This window comes from Rhinoraja longicauda, chromosome 1, assembly GCF_053455715.1.
Source record: "Rhinoraja longicauda isolate Sanriku21f chromosome 1, sRhiLon1.1, whole genome shotgun sequence".
In the NCBI taxonomy this organism is placed as follows: Eukaryota; Metazoa; Chordata; class Chondrichthyes; order Rajiformes; family Arhynchobatidae; genus Rhinoraja; species Rhinoraja longicauda.
In genome coordinates this window covers 45,087,084-45,106,942 of record NC_135953.1, presented here as the reverse complement: position 1 = coordinate 45,106,942, position 19,859 = coordinate 45,087,084, and the positions used below count along the sequence as shown (strand labels likewise).

Genomic DNA, 19,859 nt, shown 5'->3' with positions numbered 1-19,859 from the left:
ATGTTAACTGAATTGGGAGAAGTTGTTGAATAGTACAATCAAATGACAATGCTCGCAAGGCTGTAATGGAATCTGTGAGAAGTAAATTAATGATTCTAAAATGAGCTCACATCAAACACTGCTAAGAATCTGCTCTTGTTTAGTTAGTGCACCTTGTCTCTGTTGTGGAGATTGAATTCTCCTCTTACCAGCTTGTAGAAATCCAATTTTTTTATTAACAATTATATTTTCTGAAATTATAAGATTTCAGAAGTAATGTATTGTACTGAACTGTGCAGAGATTGCAGTATATATTTCATTACTAAAGGAAGTTAACATCACATTATGTTGTAATGTTTAAATATTGATATTGGTATTGATTTATTATTATCACATGAATTGAGATATAATGAAAAATATTGTGTGTTCAAATCATACGGTGCAATAGTACAGTCAAGCCGTGCTCAAGTAATAGAGAAAAATATCAGAGTGTAGAATATAGTGTGGGTATTGTTATGGATATAGTTACAGAGAAAATGCAAATTTAAAATAAATGCAAGGTTTATAAAGAGGTAGGTTGGAAGATTGGGACTATGCTCTAGCTCATGGGAGGACCACTTAGTGGTCTGACAACAGCAGAAAAGTGGTCATTCCAGATCTGGGAAAGGATATAAAACAATTTCCGCAGCATTGCAGGTCCCAAAGAGCACAGTGGCCTCTGTCATTCTTAAATGGAAGAACTTTGGAACCACCAGGATTCTTCATAGAGCTGGCCTCCCGGCCAAACTGAGCAATCAGGGGAGAAGTGCCTTCCTTGGTCAGGGAGGTGACCAAGAACCCGATGATCACTCTGACAGAGCTCCAGAGTTCCTCTGTGAAGATGGGAGAAATTTCCAGAAGGACAATTATATTTTGCTGCACTCCACCAATCAGGCCTTTATGGTAGAGTGGCCGACGAAAGCCACTCCTCAGTAAAAGGCACATGACAGCCCACTTTGAGTTTGTCAAAAGGCACCTAAAGGACTCTCAGACGATGAGAAACAAGATTCTCTGGTCTGATGAAACCAAGATTGAACTCTGTGGCATGAGGAAACCAGGCACCGCTCATCTGGAGGAAACCAGGCACCGCTCATCACCTGGCCAATACCATACCTACGGTGAAGCATAGTGGTGGAAGAATCATGATGTGGGGATCTTTTTCAGCGGCAGAAACTGGGAGACTAGTCAGGATCAAGGGAATGATGAACGGAGCAAAGTACAGAGATCCTTGATGAAAACCTGCTCCAGAGTGTTCTGGACCTTAGACTGGGGCGGAGGTTCACCTTCCAAAAGGACAACGACCCTAAGCAGACAGCCAAGACAACTTTCGAGTGGCTTTGTGACAAGTCTGTGAATGTCCTTGAATGGCCCAGCCAGAGCCCGGACTTGAACCTGATCGAACATCTCTGGAGGGACCTAAAAAAACATCTTCTCTCTTGAAGTAAACACAATTTTTTTGTCATGCTGACATTGCAGGAGAAGTGTTATATTGACAGCACGTTACCAAGCTCCCTGTGATATGAGCATGTATATAATGAATAATCAGCCAGCATTAATAAAGAAGGATTAGTCAAAAATACGGCAGCATCTTTGGAGGGAATGAATAGGCAACGTTTTTAGTCAGGACACTTCTTCAGATTGACTCCAGTAGTGGGGAGAAAGATGGCAAAGAGGTGAGGGTGGCACATAGCCTGGAAAGTGGTAGGTGAATACAGCTGCGGTGGATTTTGATCATTAGATGGGTGGATTATAGTCACTTTCACTGTCTTATAACAATTGATTATAAATGTTTCACCACAGGTTTAAATAGTTATATTAAGAAACAGTAATACTAGGATGCAATGGAAAACTATTATAAGGCAAATGCTCCAATTAATCAGGTTGTGGGGCTTAATAATTCCCAATTATTGCAAATAAACAATACATACAAAATGGTTATATGTACAAAATAGTTGCGTATATTAAAACTTACATGTTTGTTGTGAATGCTTTTGTTAGACAGATCCAGTTCTTTCTTTAGTTCCCTAGTGAAAGCACTCAGAATTTATTTGAAGACATAATACTGAATCATTGGTATCATCACACCTCCTTTAACATCTGTCCCTATTTTACTGCAGAAGTCTTACAATGTCTAAGTCGTCGTGGCTGTCCCTCAAGGTCGAGGATGATGGTCTATGTTCCGATGTCAGAACAAAGACGCCTGTGCGTGTGTTTGTTTAACGTGTATTTGATGTTGCATTCCAAGAAGCACACGAACCTTCACAAATCAATCAACTAATTCCAATGGCAAAGGAACCAAGACAATTGGAGCTGATAGATCTGTTGCAGCCTTCATCCACCTTCACAGCCATTGAGTTCAAGATATCTTCGTCCACCTGGTCTGCCGTTGAGGTCATGTACATTGGATCGTTCTTAGTCTGGACCCTTATCCTCGATCTTACCGCCATGGGTGGCCCTAACAGAAGCTAGTGCTTCCGACGTCATCGCCCTCGGAATCATGGGGCATGCAAGCCTCTTCACCATGACAAGGTGAACGATCTGAAGAGGTACGCTAGTACTGAACAATGGTCTATACTGCAAACTGCTGGCAAATGCAAAAAAAATTCAGGTCTGGATTTAGTTTCTGGTGTTTTATTTTTGTAGTTTGATAAACATTTTCCAAGTGTTGAACCTTTGATACAGAAGCACAAGTTCTCAGTTGGTAGATATAAATCCATTTATGTAGAGCATTAAATCTTTCAGGTAGCTGCTTAATCTTGCCATCTTGTCAACTATAATTTAAAGTTGTTAGGAAGGCATCCTTGAGGACATTCATATGGCAATTGCTGAAAGTAAAGATCTTCAAGGTTACCCCTGTCATCATGCTCCCACTGAGATTTACAAGAGGAGGTTTACAAGAATGATTCCATGAATGAGTGGGTTAGCATATGATGAGTATTTGACAGCACTGGGCCTGTACTCGCTGGAGTTTATAAGGTTAAGTGGGAACCACATTGAAACTTACAGAATAATGAAAGGCATAGATAGAGTCGATGTGGAAAGAGTGTTTCCACAGGTGGGCAAGTCTAGGACAAGAGGTCATAGCCTCAGAATTAAAGGGTGCTCTTTTAAAAAGGAGGTGAGGAAGAACCTCTTTAGTCAGAGGGTAGCTAATCTGTGGGACTCATTGCCATGGAGGGCTGTGGAGGCCGTCAGTGGATATTTCAAGGCAGAGATAGACAAATTCCTGATTAGAACGGTGTCAAGGGTTATGTGGAGAAGGCAGGAAAATTGGATTAGGAGGCAGAAATCAGCCATGATTGAATGGTGGACTCAATGGGCCGAATGGCCTAATTCTGCTCCAATAACTTGTGAACTTGTTTAGACTCAGTCCACGTGGCAACTGGATGCATCAAAATTCCCAAAATAAACTGGAGATGTTGAGAAAAATAAGCAGCCAATTTGATCTCAAATGTAGCTACCCTATTCATTCATTCAAACAGGATGGTTATCACATGAAGCCCCAACCATGTCTCTCCTCTTTGATTTGGGACCAAATCTGTTCATTGGTATTGTAAAGGAGACATGGGTCACACATTTGTGTGATTTAACATGATTGAAACATAATGTTCATAACAAACCAAAAGTAAAAATTTGTCAAATACTTTCATCAATGTGCAATTCTTAAATAAATGGTTCATTAACATTTTAATTGACTGAATATGACGATGTTATGGCGCAGTTTAACTCGACAACAAATATGTTTTTTAAAATTAGTTTAGAGATACAGCATGGAAAGAGACCCTTCGGCCCATCGAGTCCATGCCGACCATCAATCACTCGTTCACACAACTTCACCCTACAAACAAAGAGCAATTTACAGACGGCCAATTAACCTACAAACCTGCAAGTCTTTGGGCTGTGGGAGGAAACAGGAGCACCCGGGGGAAACCCACGCAGTCACAGGGGGAACGTGCAAACTCCACAACGACAGCACCCAAGGTCAGGATTGAACCCAGGTCTCTGATGCTGTGAGGCAGCATCTCTACCAGCTTTACCAGCAAATGTGAGTTGTCAATAAGAAGTTTTGAATCTTCCAATACATTTCCATCATATAATGAATTATTCGTGCCAAATAAAATATATTGCCTTTTTAAAAAATGTACAATAATAAAGCCAAGTTATCCCAATGTTTCAGCTATAAATAATTGCAATCAATTGAAATTACCACACAAATTATGTTTTAAATGAAGTATGTTCATAGATTTATTCAAGCACAGTATGATAATCTTTCAGAACCAGCACCATTGACACCTTTTTGAAAATGTATTTGTCACGGGGATGTAGATGGTGATGGGAAAATGCGTATATTTTCCTATTCCGCAGTGCTCCTGGAAAAGAATGGTGTGTGTAAGAAGGAACTGCAGATGCTGGTTTAAACCGAAGATAGACACAAAAAGCTGGAGTAACTCAGCGGGACAGGCAGCATCTCTGGAGAGAGGGAATGGGTGACATTTCGGGTTGAGACCCTTCTTCCGACTTGTCTATCAAGAAATAGTGTGTGTGGGGTGAAAAAAAAATGCTCTCCCCCTTGAACTGTGACAGGACATGTAATTATTATACTTTAATGACATCTGATATTAATTTTAGAATTTAAACCGTATAGAATTAAGGATTGATGTAATATGCCCAAGTTAAGATAAAGCTCGATATGAAGTAAATTTGGCGTTGACAGTGTCCCGAGTTATTTTGCTCTTATGTCATGCATTAAATAGTAAACCCGTGAGCTTTGGCATCACACTTCATTTAAAATGATCAAATATATTACCTGTTCACGCTATTGTTAATGTCTTGAAGGATAACCATTACAGAAAAAGCTAGTCAAAATGTACACTTCATTATTTCAATGCTTTTTACCTCCAAATACCATTCAATCTCAAACCACTCAAATCTCAAACCACTTGGCATTAAAAAAATGTCTCCACTGACACCACTCTGTCAGACAATGGGTAGGAAAGAGGACAGAGCTTAAGGTAAAACAGGGTAATCAATTTATGTTACAGCAACAAGCAATCTTCTGGTGCAAATGCATGAGCCAAGCAGTGGATGGAAAGGATTGGTCAACATTTCGGGGCAAAACTCTGCAACAGGATCAACCTGTCCATGTGCAGGGTTTCAACCCAAAATATCAAACATTCCTGACCATCCATAAATGCTTCTTGACCTGCTGAGTTCCTAAGACAAATTGTTTGTTGCTCCAAATTCTACTACCTGCAGTCTTTGGCATGTCCAGTATATTTTGCAGATAATCTTGTCTATTTACTCTGAAGACAAGGTCATTGTGCTTCAGCAAGTATATCCATTTGCGGAAGTATATCCATAAATTACAATAAACAGAACTCAAGGCAACATTTTTCTTTGGATTATTCATTCAGGGGACATGGGATGAGGAAATCACTAGCACAGCCAACATTTATTGTTACCTCATCCCAATGCCCCCTGAACTGAAGAAGCAGTCAAGACCTAACCTCTTTGTTGAGGTGGGACCCAGACTGGGAAAGGTTGGCAAACTTCCTTCCCTGGACATAAAGCAAACAGTTGGGTCTTATAACAATCCAGTAGCATTGTTGCTGTTCTCACTTATATATGTTTTGCTTCAGTACTTAAATTTAAACATCCCTGTTTTTATGGCAGGATTCAAATACCTGTTTCAGAATTACTAGTTCAGGACTCTGGCTACTGGTTCAGTTAAACCCCTGTCCCACTTAGGCGATTTTTTAGGCGATTACAGGCAAATAGGCTGTCACCATACGGTCACCGGGGTGTTGCCTGTATGGTCGTGAGTAGTCTCCAAAGAGTCGTAGTGTTTTTCTGGTCGGCGCTGGATTTTGAAATGTTTAAAAAATTTCGGCGACTGTTGGTTTGACGCCAATTATCATAGCTTGACCTTTCCTGGCATAGGCGCTGTCGTCGGTTGTTTCCTGGTTGTCGCCAGGTGACGTAGGTTGTCGCCGGTGCTGATTTTGTTGAATTACATGGGCGACTACCTACGTCAACTGGCGACAAGGCACCGGCGTGAAAACCGGAGGCCAAAATGACGTGAATTGTCTTCAGTTGTCGCCGACACGGTCGTAGCTTGTTGTAGCTTGTCGCGGGTAGACGTAGGTTGACTTCGGTTGTAGTAGGTTGTCGCCTGTGTTGTCTTAGGTGCGGTCGTAGGTGGACATCCTAAATTGCGACGATTGGGTCGCCAGTTGTCGGTAGCTTGCCGTAGCTTGACGTCGACTAGGTGGTAGGTTGTTGTAGCTTGTTGTAGACATTGTTGTAGGGGGGGTCTAGTCCCTTTTTTTCCCGGCGAACTGCGATGACTATTGCAGTCCCCGACAGTCGCCTAAAAAAACACCTAAGTGGGACAGGACCCTTACTTAATCATTGGGCTACCATACCTCAACTGCAGCAAACTCTCCCCATAAAACTGCAGAGATTCAATCGGAAAGCACAATTAATATAGGAAAAAGGGCAGATTTCAAATCAATTATGCCTCTACCAAAATCGAAATGAATAGATGATAGTTAGGCACAATAGCTGTCTGTAAATCAATCCCATTAACATATCACTTTGTGGAGTCCTGGTTCAAATTTTATAGGGTAAGGGTTAAGACAGGAGAAAGAAGATGGCATTAACAATTGAAGAAAAAACTATAATTGTGAGAAGGGACAATATGTCCGAGCGATCATCAAATGAAGCTATTCGGTTAAATTAAATAACAAAAAAAGGAAATAAATTATTGGGAATACACGATAAATCTAAATAAGGTATTTGAACTGCAAATCTGCAGGCAAGTTTTAGACATGTAAAAGCATATATTAGGGCATCACAGTGGCGCAGCGGCAGAGTTGCTGCCTTACTGCGCCAGAGACCCGGGTTCGATCCTGACTATGGGTGTTGTCTGTATGGAGTTTGTACATTCTCCCTGTGACTGTGTAGGCTGTCTCTAGGTGCTCTAGTTTCCTCCCACACTCCAAAGATGCACAGGTCTATAGGTCAATTGGCCTCGGTAAAAATTGTAAATTGTCTCTAGTGTCTTGGATAGTGCTAGCGCACGGGATGATCGTTAGTCGGCGCGAACTCGATGGCCCGTAGGACCTGTTTCCACACTGTATCTCTAAAGTCTAAATTCTAAAGACTCGGACAGAAATATATTAGATTTAATTACCATAATATTAATTGTGGAGCAATGCCAATGTTGTAGTTCAGAAACAAGTGTGTGAAATATTGGATAAATAAGAATGTTGAGGAGTTTTAGCATCAATAATGTGGGATAGATCATGAAACCCAAGGGACATATGTCTCAGGTTGTTAAAAGAAGTAAAAGATGAAATTACAAAATCACTAACCATCATTTTTCAATCTTCCTGTGCAGAACTGGCAACAGGTAATTGGAGAACTGCTGACAATGAGATATTGTTTAAAGAGGGAAGAAGGCATATTTACACAAACAGCCTTTAACTTTGAGTATGGAGTCATACAGTCTCATCTACACGAGTCCCACCTGCCTATGTTCGGCCCATATCATTCTAAACATTTCCTATCAATATACCTTTCCAAATGTCTTTTAAATGTTGTTATAGTACCTGGCTCAAACACCTCCTCTGGCAGTTTGTTCCATATACCTACCACACAGTATGAAAAATGTGTCCCTCAGTTCCCTATTAATTTTTTCCCTTCTCACATTAAACCTATGTCCTTTGGTTCTTAATTGCCTTACTATGGGCAGGAGACTGTGCATTCACCCCTATCTATTCCCCTCAAGATCTTATACCCTCTATAAGATCACCCTCAACCTCCTGTGTCCCAAGGAATATAGTCCTAACCACAGCCTCTCCCTACAGCTCAGGCCCTCAAGTCCTGCAAACAAACTTGTAAATCCTTTCTCTAACTTGTTACTGGTTGGCGCGGACCCGGTGGGCTGAAGGGCCTGTTTCCGCGTTGTATCTCTAAACTAAACTAAATACTTTGTTTGTGGATAAGTTATTGAAAACAACTATGAGGAGTCATGTAAATCTTCCTTTACAAATACATATTTTGCACAGAATAGTCAGCAACAATTTGTAAAGGGAGATTTGTGTCGGGTTAATGATTAAATGTAGGAGATGTCAAGGTTTCGCCTGGGCAGCTTGCAGCCCAGTGGTATGAACATCGACTTCTCCAATTTTAGATAGTTCCTCTGTCCCTCTCTTCCCCTCCTCCTTCCCAGATCACCCTCTATCTTCCTGTCTCCACCTATATCCTTCCTTTGTCCCGCCCCCCTGATATCAGTCTGAAGGGTCTCGACCCGAAACGTCACCCATTCCTTCTCTCCCGAGATGCTGCCTGACCTGCTGAGTTACTCCAGCATTTTGTGAATAAATACCTTCGAGATGTCAAGGATAATCAATTGATTTGAATTGGTCCCAGATGGTCCAAAAACTAAAGGGGGAATAGTAAAATGGATTTGTATTTAATTGTGGTAAGTAGTTATTTTAGTAACTTGAAGGCTGTTACCAGTGGTCTGTTTCACTGGGCTCATTATTCCCCTACGCCTTATGTGGTGTGTATGAATGATTTAGACTAAAATGTAGGGGGGCATGATAAAGGAGTTTTCTGTTGTCACAAAATTGATCATATGGTTGACTGAGGATGGACGTTCCAGATTGCAGGGAGATATAAATGATCTTGTCAATTTGGCAGGAAAGTAGCAAATGGAATTCAGTCCAGAGAAGTGTGAGATGATACATGAGGGGAAATGCAACAAGGTAATCGAGTACATAACAAATGGGAAGATATTGTGAGATGCGAAGGAATGGAGGTTTTTGTCCACAAACCCCCAAAGTTAGCAGGAAATGTAGATAAGGAACTTAATAGTTTATGGAATTGTATCCTATATAACTCAAGGCATAGAATGTAAAACGTTATGCTGGAGCAGTGGTTCAGCATGAGCTTGACATCAGCCTGTGTACTGGACACAGTTCAGGTAACAAAATTACAGGAAAATTGTGATTGCACAGAAGCAGCAGAGGGATTAAAAAAAAAAAAGTTGCTTGCCTTGAAAAAATTGAGGCCAATTTGAAAGATTTGATAGTTTGGGATTGTTTTCTGTGCAACAAATTAGACTGAGACATAATTGTGGTCCCTGGAATAAATCCATCAGACCAATTGCCCTCAACTGAGGGGTCAATTATCTGGAGCAAAGATTTAAAGTACCTTAGAGAGGAGATGGGGATATTTTTAATTCTGAAAGTGGCTGATGTCTGGAACTCACCGACTGAACGATTTACATTGTGAATGTTCTATTTTTCTAAACTGAATCATAACATGGGTGACATCAATTAATATGCACCCTTATGCATAGATTATCTATTGAATTGAATCTTCTGGATGGGATGCCATGGCACTTTCTCTTGAACAGTAGTATCGATCTTTCATATCATTATTTCTGGCTGCAGCTCATACACAAATGCATTGTCAGTGATTAACCTTCTATTTCATCCTTGACACTCCATCCCATTTTTATATAGATCTAGCAGACTCTTATTATTAGGTTTTATTATTAGGTTCTCATTGCACGTCTTGCCTATTAACTCAGCATGAGTCGTTTCTGGATTACTGACGATTTGAAATTACATATATTCCTATAATCATTTATATATTTTCATGCCAAGTGTGTTGTATCTGATGGTAGATTTACACTGTTAATTTCAAATCACTAAATGCGATTCCAGAGGTGTGTCAACACAGGCATGGAGTGAACCCTCCTGTTACTGTCAGACAGGAGGCACAGAAGCTTGAACTTGCAGACTGCCAGGTTCAGGAATATCTACATTCCTACAACTATCGGGTTCCTGAATTGACCCACACAACTCTAATTCTACCAGAAACCTACAAGCTACCTCTTGTACAATCATGGACTAAGTTTTTTTTCTAAAAAGGACAAAAGGTGCTGGAGTAACTCAATGGGTCAGGCAGCGTCTCGGAAGAATATGGATACGTGACTTTGTCTGTAGGAGGGTCGTGACCTGAAATGTCACCTATCCATGTTCTCCAAAGATGCTGCCTGATTCGTTGTTATTCCAGTACTTTGTGTCCTTTTCCATCTGCAATTCATTGTTCCTAGTTTTTTTTCTAATTCTGTTTTGCACTAATGTCTTGTTTTTTTAATGTTTTTTTCTTTCTTCTTAATGTCTTGGAGAAGTTATGTACAATTTATTATGTTGCCTGTTGCGTGAGCCCGTGCCCATGATGCTGCTGCTAGCAAGATTTTTCATTGTACCTGTACCTGACTGTAATTGTGTATTGAACAGTAAAATCGACTTGACTTGAACTACATTTGGTAATGGGACTTGTTCCAGAATTTCAATGGCAATAGATTTCCAGGTTAGGATGCTGTGTAACTTAGAGACAAGCCTGGAGGTCATGGTGTTTATTTAATGTCATTATCTTTCCTACTGGTAGAAATCTCAGTCTTCGAGCAAAAACAGGAGTAAACTTGGAATTTACACCAGATACAACATGACATAGGGAATGGTGAATTTGAAGTGTGAACAGCCAATCCCCTGGACTCTCAATCAGAACAGTCTTATTTTCTGGGTGCTTTAGATTATTGAGGGCCAGGGCTGCTGGCGATACTCGACTGACTTTAAGCCAGAAGCAGTACTTTGTTTTTGTACCAACAGACGACACAGACTCTCACCTCACAGGCTGAAGTGTGATACGATCTGGTAAAAGGCCAGTCTGCCTTTGTTCATTGATTCAAAGATTCTGGATGCTGTGGCATAACAATTACCTAGCAACGTTCCCCATTAAAGGATGGCTTCATTACATAGCCTTTAATTGTAGTGCAGTCCATCTGAAGAATGACAATGTAGCTGAGGTAAATCTTTTGTAGTTTTCTTGGTGGTGCCCCGAGGTTGTCATTCCATCATTTCCTCTTGTTTAATACATCTATTCAGTAAAAATGCAGTAGTCCTAGATTTGCCCTTGTAAGTCAATGACCTTGTCTATAACTTTAACAGCCTGATAGACATTATTTTTATTTTTTAGTTCCTTCACATGATGTTTATTGTCCTTGACTGGGTCAGTACTTATGCCCTTTCCAGTCGTCCTTGAAAAGGTGGTAATGGGGCCACTTTCATGCTGGAATTCTGATGTAGCTTTCACCTGATCTGATTAGCTACTATGAGTAAAATGATTTCCCTGAATATAATCAAGTCCTTGTATTCAAGAAGCAACTATTCATGTTGAATCTTAATTTGTGCAATTAAAACAATTTGACACTTTTGAATTTCTGTAACGTCTGAAAATAGACATTTAACTTAACATCAAATGAAAGCCTATGTCAGAGAAGAGCTTTTACGGAAAATGCTCATCCCAATGTTTTATGCAAGGCTCCCAAATTGACAAAGTAATTCCAAGGTGGAGAAGAACGGACTCTGGGAAGTTTCTTGATATCCATCTTTGAACACAAAATGTAAACCTTATCTGGAAAAGTGTGAGAGGAAGGGAAGTGCAATTGAAACCACGGAGGCAAATAAATATCTGATATTTTGGAGAGTGTTAAATGGTCCAGGTAGAAAATGCTGGGAAACTGAAGCATGGCAGGCATTGGCTTTGGAAAGAGAAACATTTTAGACAACAGAATCGTTTCCAATATTCCTGAAGAATGTTCCAAGGAGTCTGAAGAAGGGTCCCGACCTGAAACGTCGCCTGTGCATTCCCTCCCCAGATGCTATCTGACCCGCTGTCCCCCCCCCCCCCCCCACCCCACCCCACACGTTCCTCTTGTCGATTCAACATTTGCTGCAATAATTTTTAGCCCATTTATAATGTGGACTTTTAAAATACGAAAGCACACCAAATATGTTCGTCTTGTTATCTAATTTTACAATCCTTAACTTTAACGTTAAGAACAACTTTATAGATTGAGGCTATTTAGCCTCTGCAACGTCATTCAATGCAATCAGATGCGAGCTGTAACAACATATGTCCCTCAGGGCCTGCAAGGGATAAAGTTTATTAAAATCAGATCTATAATTGGGCTGTTAATATTGTATTTAAGTCGATGCATTATGATTATTTCGCGGCGATGGGGAAATCTGTTACAGAAATACCGCACATCATACGTTGTCGTGTCCAGTGTCATACCCAGGTCAACGCCGCATTAGCTAGCACCTTTGTACCTGCCTCTGTCCCCTGACAGACGCGGTCCCTTTAATCGTCAAGGTGCAGGCTCAAAGTCACGCCGATTGCATGTTGAGTGGCAAAGTCACGTTCAAAACCGTCTCGACATTGGGTCTGGACTGAGAGTTGGACGGCGGTGGTGAAAGGTCTGGTCATGCAGAGGGTAGAGGCGGCGGACAGAAAGGTTTAGCCGGCAGGAAGCGGATTAACCACAGTCACCCACCCACCCCTCCCTCCCTCCCTAACCTTCCAATCTGCCATCATAGCGCAGGAGGATGGGGAAGCAAGATGACAGGGGGAAGAATCAGAGCATCGGGATGAATATTCTACCAGGAGGGGGAGCAGCAGAAAGCCGATCCACAGACAACAAAGTGCAAGAGTGTTGCAGTAGCGGCGAGGGCGGCAGCAGGGAAGCGCACAGGAGCAAGGGCACCGCTAAATGTAGCACCAACGGGGGCACCGTGCACCAGGGACAGCCCGCCGCCATGGAAGGCAAGACCAAACACAGCTACAGCACGGAGCAGAGAGCGGACGGCAGTGGCAGTGCGGTGTCAGTGGGGCAGAGGGGGGAGGTGGGGGATGAGGCGGACCGGAGCCCGCAGCAGCAGCAGCACCACCAGCAGCAGCAGCAGCAGCAGCACCACCAGTCACAACAGCTGCAGCAGCAACAGCAGCAGCCGCAGCAGAGCGACAAGGAGCAGAACTCAATGGGCTTCAAGATCGAGGGGGGAGCTGCGAGAGACGACCCGATGCTCGGGCAGGATGGCAGCGACTTCCCGCAGTACAGCTCCATGCAGAGCCACTTCACCGCCCTGCTCCAGCCGGGAGTCAACAAGTTTTCCCTGCGGATGTTCGGCAGCCAAAGGGCGGTGGAGAAAGAGCAGCAACGGGTCAAGACGGCCGGTTATTGGATTATACACCCGTACAGCGATTTCCGGTAAGTTTCTATTCCGCATCGGAATTAGTGGCGTCGACCGGGTTTGAATGATGTTTTTTTTTGTGCAGCCGGACCCCCTCCTTGACACATGCACACACCCGGCTTCCCAGCAAGAAGGCTGACGTTCAGAGATGCAATGTAAGGTGTCAGTCAGCCTGTCACCGCTCCGAGTACCAACACAGTCGTGATATTTCACAGCAGCAGAAATGCACCAAATTCAGCTCCTGCACTCCAGTCAAATGAAATCATCCCGTTTTGTAGTTTCGCCTGGTTGGGCACCTCATATTGGTTAATCCATCATAATCGATCGTTACCCTGCCGTTGGATTGTACCTACACCCCACCGAATGCGACAGAAACTTTTAGTACCGGACCTGAGAGTTTTTTTTAAACACACATTGTGGATTGCTTGGATCGATCATAGCAATAAACTAATTCTGATAGAACGGCGCGTTTGTTTTTTAAATATATATATATATATATATATATATATATATATATATATATATATATATATATGTATATATATACAGAGCTGTTAAATAAATAAATAAATATATATATATGTATATATATAAACAGAGTTGTTAAATAAATATATATATAAACAGAGCTGTTAAATAAATAAATAAATAAATATATAAACAGAGTTGTTAAATAAATATATATATAAACAGAGTTGTCAAATAAATAAATAAATATATATATATATATATATATATTTATTTATTTAACAACTCTGTTTATATATATATATAAACAGAGTAACTTAGCAGAAAGGACGATCAGTTAAATGCGTTGTTAAATCAATTAAATAAAAAGTCGGCAACAGTTACCGCACATGGAAAACTCTTTTCCTACTCAGCAAAATATAAAGTGCTGGAGGGAACTCAGCGGGCCAGGCAGCATCTGTGGAGGGAATGAACCGACGGCGTTTTGGGTCGGGACCCTTCTGCAGACTGATCAGAAGAGTCCCGACACAAAACGTCCTCTGTGCATTCATTCCCTCCACGGATTCTAGCCGACCCGTTGATTTCTCAAGCACTTGGTGTTTGGTCAAGATTCCAGCATCTGCAGTTTCTTGTCTCTTCTTCGTATTCCTCCCATGCTCGGTCCGCCTATTAGATATTAGCCCTTCCAGTATTCCTTCTGCTGCCTTCCAGTTTCATAAACGCGACGCCGGGCGTGAGTAGCCGTGATCCGGGGTCACTCTGTGGAAATTGAAATGGCCCTGTCACATGTAGAAACGAGGAAATGCAGGTGCTGGTTTATACTAAAGATAGACACAAAGTGCCAGAGTAACTCAGCGGGCCAGGCAAGATCTCCGGGGGGGAAAGAATAGGCGACGTTTCGGCTCGATACCCTATCAACTCGTGGGTCTTGGTGGTTTGTGTTTCTACTGCTACTGTCTCATTCTGTGACATTCAAGGCAGGGATATGAGGGGAAACCCGCGCTCAGAACAACCTGCCACCACACCACACATGCCAACTTCCCTGGAAAATAAAAGGAAAAACACGTTAGCAGTCTCAAAATTGAACTATATACAACCTTGACAATTGTGATCAAGGCACAAGCTGGACCCCGGGAAGTGCTGGCGAGACGCATTTCCTCGGGTCACCAAAAGCAGGATCAGGTGTACAAACTGTCAAGTAGCCATCCCTCTGGAAAGCTGCTGAGAGGAATGTGAGTTTGATACCTCAACTGGGGGGAAGGGGGGGGGGGGGGGGGGGGGGCTGAAACACAAACCACCAAGATCCGCGAGTTGATAGGGGATCCGATGAGGAAACCAAGAGCGAACCCCAAAGTGCTGGAGAAGCTCAGTGGCCAATCAGCATCAGTGCAGACATCTTATAGATAGATACCTTTTTCAGAAGAGTCCCGACCCAAGACGTCGCTCGCCTGTCCATTTCCCTCCACAGATGCTGCCCGACCCACTGAGTTACTCCAGCACTTTGTGTTTTGCTCTGGATTCCTGTATTTCTTTGTGATTTCAAGATAAACCAAGAACCTATTTCCACTTCCAATTTCTCCAAAGAAGGTGGAAAGACCTGGTGAATTGTGCGGGCGGCGGGTGGATGAGCTGCGAAATTCTGTCGTCGACTTGACATGGTGTGCTTCGCTTGATGCACACACGCACATTTTACTGCCTTCCAGTTCTCGGATTCAGATTTGCGTGTTTTGTTTGCGCCTGCCGCATCTTCGGCGCCCACTGACCCGAAATGTTGTGGTGCGTTTGTCCGGGATGCGCTTTCCTCACCTGGGCGGCTGGTGAGACCTCAGCTTACCAGGACATGATCTTGGATTGCATTGGTTTTGTATCTGCGGTGCTATGCTGTGACGGTTAAGATGCTGCTCAAACTGTTGAAAACCCGCACGCCTCTGCTTTAAAATTCACGCAAACGGGGGGCCCCGCACATTTTTGTGTGCATTCAAGGGTTTCAGACCAGCTCCGCTGGAAGTGACCATCTGAGAGGCATTAAGCTGTGTCTACGTTGCTCTAATGCCAGTACTTTTTTATTTATCTAAGCATCCGCCTCTGCTGAGTCCAGTAATTCCATATTTGGAGATCAGAATCTGACATATTTATTCTTATTTGCGACTATTTGGCAATTTTTCATGGTCGACCAAGATTCCAGCATCTGTGATTTCTTATCACTTCATATTCTCCCCCTGCTCGATTAGCCTATTATATATTAGCCCTAAATTATAATTTCCCAGTAATAAATTGGAAAACATACCAACGAAAATCGCCAAAGTGGAACTACCTCTTAAACTGCAATTAAGAACAAATAAGTCTGAGTCTGATCTCCAAAGATCAATTACTGGTCCGGGGGTTGGATCAGACTGGCTTTGGACAGGACCGGTTTGGACCGGACTACTGGGGATATAATTTCACATAATCGCTGAATGGTCACACCACGAAAGGTGGCCTTTTAACCCATTGAAACTTGACTGGCTGTGGGCCAGTGCAATGTCGCTCGTTTCAATTCCCTGCCCTTTCCCCACCACCATGATTTATAATCTGGTGTTTTCTGAGCCACACAATTGTATCTTGCTCCACTGCACCCCCACCCACCTCAAGTTCCTCCAACCTTAACCAACGGTTGTTTCAAGAGGTAATGGCTTCGTCATTTTTGCTTCATTTGCCATCGCCTTCATTGTACAATCCTTAATTCTTGACCACCACCCCATCCCATTCCAATAATGGGAATGAGTTCTCTCTATCTATTTTGTCCACTCTCCTCATGATTTTAGGTATCCCAGCCCCATTTCCTCACAATCACCTGTTACACAGGTGACATGGAACATAGAATAGTACAGCATAGGAACACAATATCAACCCCACAATATTTGTGCCAATCATGATGCCAATTCAACTTAAACCCATCTGCCTACACATGGCCTACATCCCTCCATCACCTGCTTGTTCATGTGCCTGCCCAGCCAGTTACAGGCACCTACCATATTCTGTGCATACTGTATATACAAAAATCTTGCCTGGCAAACCTCCTTTAAATTTTTGTCCTCTCAATTTAAATCTCTGCCCTCCAGGGACAAAGAAAAAACTTTCATTGTTTACCCTGTTGATGCCTCATAATTCTACACACTTCTTTCTGGCCTCCCGTCAGCATCCAACACTCCAGAGAAAACAATCCCAGTTTAACGCATCTCTCCATGTACCTAATACCCTTTAATCCAGACACTGTCGTGGGAACCTCTTTTGCATCCCCTCCACAGAGGCAGCATCCATTCTGCAATGCGTCAATCGGAACTACGCCCAATACTTTAAATATGACCTAACCAAAGTTTTATGCAGTTGCAACATGACTTGCCAACATTTATATTGTGGGGCGGCAGAGTGATGAAGCCAAGTATGCCATATGGCTTCTTTACTACATGGTCTACTTGTGTTGCTATGTTCAGGGAGCTATGGACCCCAGTGGCTGTGCCTATTGCAAATAGGTATACCCTCTTGCGAACTGTCGGGGCAGAAGACGTTTCCGGTCCGAGTGGCGGACCTGTTGGCAAGGATACTCGACAGGGGAGACTGAAGTCAGGAAGAGCCGTAGTGGTCGGTGACTCCATCGTCCGAGGGACGGGCAGAAGATTCTGTGGCAGCAGGAGGGACTTGAGGATGGTCTGTTGCCTCCCTGATGCCAGGGTTCAACACATCACGGACCGGCTTCAGAAAATCCTAGTGAGGGAAGGCGATCAACCTGAAGTCGTTGTGCATGTGGGCACGAATGACGTCGGGCGGAAGAGGAAGGAGGTGCTACAGCGGGAGTTTAGAGAGTTGGGAAAAACACTGAGAAGTAGGACGTCGAAGGTGGTTATCTCTGGACTGCTACCGGTACCTCGTGCTGGTGAGGCCAGGAACAGAGAGATAGAGGGTATGAATTTATGGCTGAGGGGCTGGTGCAGAGAGAAGGGATTTAGATTTCTGGACCACTGGGATCTCTTCTGGGCTAGGGGTGACTTGTACAAAAGGGACGGGTTACATCTTAACAGCAGGGGGACAAACATTCTGGCAGGCAGGTTTGCTAGTGTGACACCTGTGGCTTTAAACTAAGTAGTGGGGGGGAGGGGTTAACAAATTGTGAATATGAAGATGAGGTAAAAGGGAATACAGGAGATATTGCAAAAGACTCTCGGAAGAATGGGAACAGAAATTCTAGAGGGGAAAAGAAATTAAGGGCAGGGCCAATTGTGACCGATGTGCGAGGGGAGGTAAATACAGAAGTTAAAGTGCTGTACTTAAATGCGCGTAGTATAAAAAATAAAGTGGATGAGCTTGAGGCTCAGTTAGTCATGGGCAAGTATGATGTTGTAGGGATCACTGAGACATGGCTACAAGAGGACCAGGGCTGGGAACAGAATATTCAGGGGTACACAACGTATAGAAAAGACAGACAGGTGGGCAGAGGGGGTGGGGTTGCTCTGATGGTAAGGAATGATATTCATTCCCTTGCAAGGGGTGACATAGAATCAGGAGATGTTGAATCAGTATGGATAGAAATGAGAAATTGTAAGGGTAAAAAGACCCTAATGGGAGTTATCTATAGGCCCCCAAACAGTAGCCTCGACATAGGGTGCAAGTTGAATCAGGAGATAAAATTGGAGTGTCAAAAATGTAATGCTACGGTTGTTATGGGAGATTTCAACATGCAGGTAGACTGGGAAAATCAGGTTGGAAATGGACCCCAGGAAAGAGAGTTTGTAGAGTGCCTTCGAGATGGATTCTTAGAACAGCTTGTACTGGAGCCTACCAGGGAGAAGGCAATTCTGGATTTAGTGTTGTGTAATGATCCTGATCTGATAAGGGGACTAGAGGTAAAAGAGCCATTAGGAGGCAGTGATCACAACATGATAAGTTTTACTCTGCAAATGGAAAGGCAGAAGGGAAAATCGGAAGTGTCGGTATTACAGTATAGCAAAGGGGATTACAGAGGCATGAGGCAGGAGCTGGCCAAAATTGACTGGAAGGAGGCCCTAGCAGGGAAGACGGTAGAACAGCAATGGCAGGTATTCCTGGGAATAATGCAGAGGTTGCAGGATCAATTTATTCCAAAGAGGTGGAAAGACTCTAAGGGGAGTAAGAGACACCTGTGGCTGACAAGGGAAGTCACGGACAGCATAAAAATTAAGGAGAGGAAGTATAACATAGCAAAGAAGAGTGGGAAGACAGAGGATTGGGACTTTTAAAGAGCAACAAAAGTGAACTAAAAAGGCAATACGGGGAGAAAAGATGAGGTACGAGGGTAAACTAGCCAATAATATAAAGGAGGATAACAAAAGTTTTTTTAGGTACGTGAAGAGGAAAAAAATAGTCAAGGCAAATGTGGGTCCCTTGAAGACAGAAGCAGGGGAATTTATTATGGGGAACAAAGAAATGGCAGACGAGTTAAACCGTTACTTTGGATCTGTCTTCACTGAGGAAGATACACACAATCTCCCAAATGTTCTAGGGGCCGGAGAACCTAGGGTGATGGAGGAACTGAAGGAAATCCACATTAGGCAGGAAATGGTTTTGGGTAGACTGATGGGACTGAAGGCTGATAAATCCCCAGGGCCTGGTGGTCTGCATCCCAGGGTACTTAAGGAGGTGGCTCTAGAAATAGTGGAAGCATTGGAGATCATTTTTCAATGTTCTATAGATTCAGCATCAGTTCCTGTGGATTGGAGGATAGCAAATGTTATCCCACTTTTTAAGAAAGGAGGGAGAGAGAAAACGGGTAATTATAGACCAGTTAGTCTGACATCAGTGGTGGGGAAGATGCTGGAGTCAATTATAAAAGACAAAATTGCTGAGCATTTGGATAGCAGTAACAGGATCATTCCGAGTCAGCATGGATTTACGAAGGGGAAATCATGCTTGACAAATCTACTGGAATTTTTTGAGGATGTAACTAGGAATATTGTCAGGGGAGAGTCAGTGGATGTGGTGTACCTCGACTTTCAGAAAGCCTTCGACAAGGTCCCACATAGGAGATTAGTGGGCAAAATTAGGGCACATGGTACTGGGGGTAGGGTACTGACATGGATAGAAAATTGGTTGACAGACAGAAAGCAAAGAGTGGGGATAAATGGGTCCCTTTCGGAATGGCAGGCAGTGACCAGTGGGGTACCGCAAGGTTCGGTGCTGGTACCCCAGCTATTTACGATATACATTAATGACTTAGACGAAGGGATTAAAAGTACCATTAGCAAA

General features: G+C 42.9%; 1 protein-coding gene across 1 annotated transcript in view; it reads left to right on the top strand.

Moving 5' to 3' along the window:
* Window positions 1–12,488: 12,488 nt before the first annotated feature.
* The window catches only part of LOC144592177 (potassium/sodium hyperpolarization-activated cyclic nucleotide-gated channel 1-like), a 271,424-nt gene continuing 264,053 nt past the window's right edge, over window positions 12,489–19,859 (top strand). Inside the window, exon 1 of the mRNA XM_078396648.1 lies at window positions 12,489–13,150. Within this exon, the coding sequence (XP_078252774.1) occupies window positions 12,489–13,150 (662 nt within the window). The remainder of the gene's footprint in view (window positions 13,151–19,859) is intronic.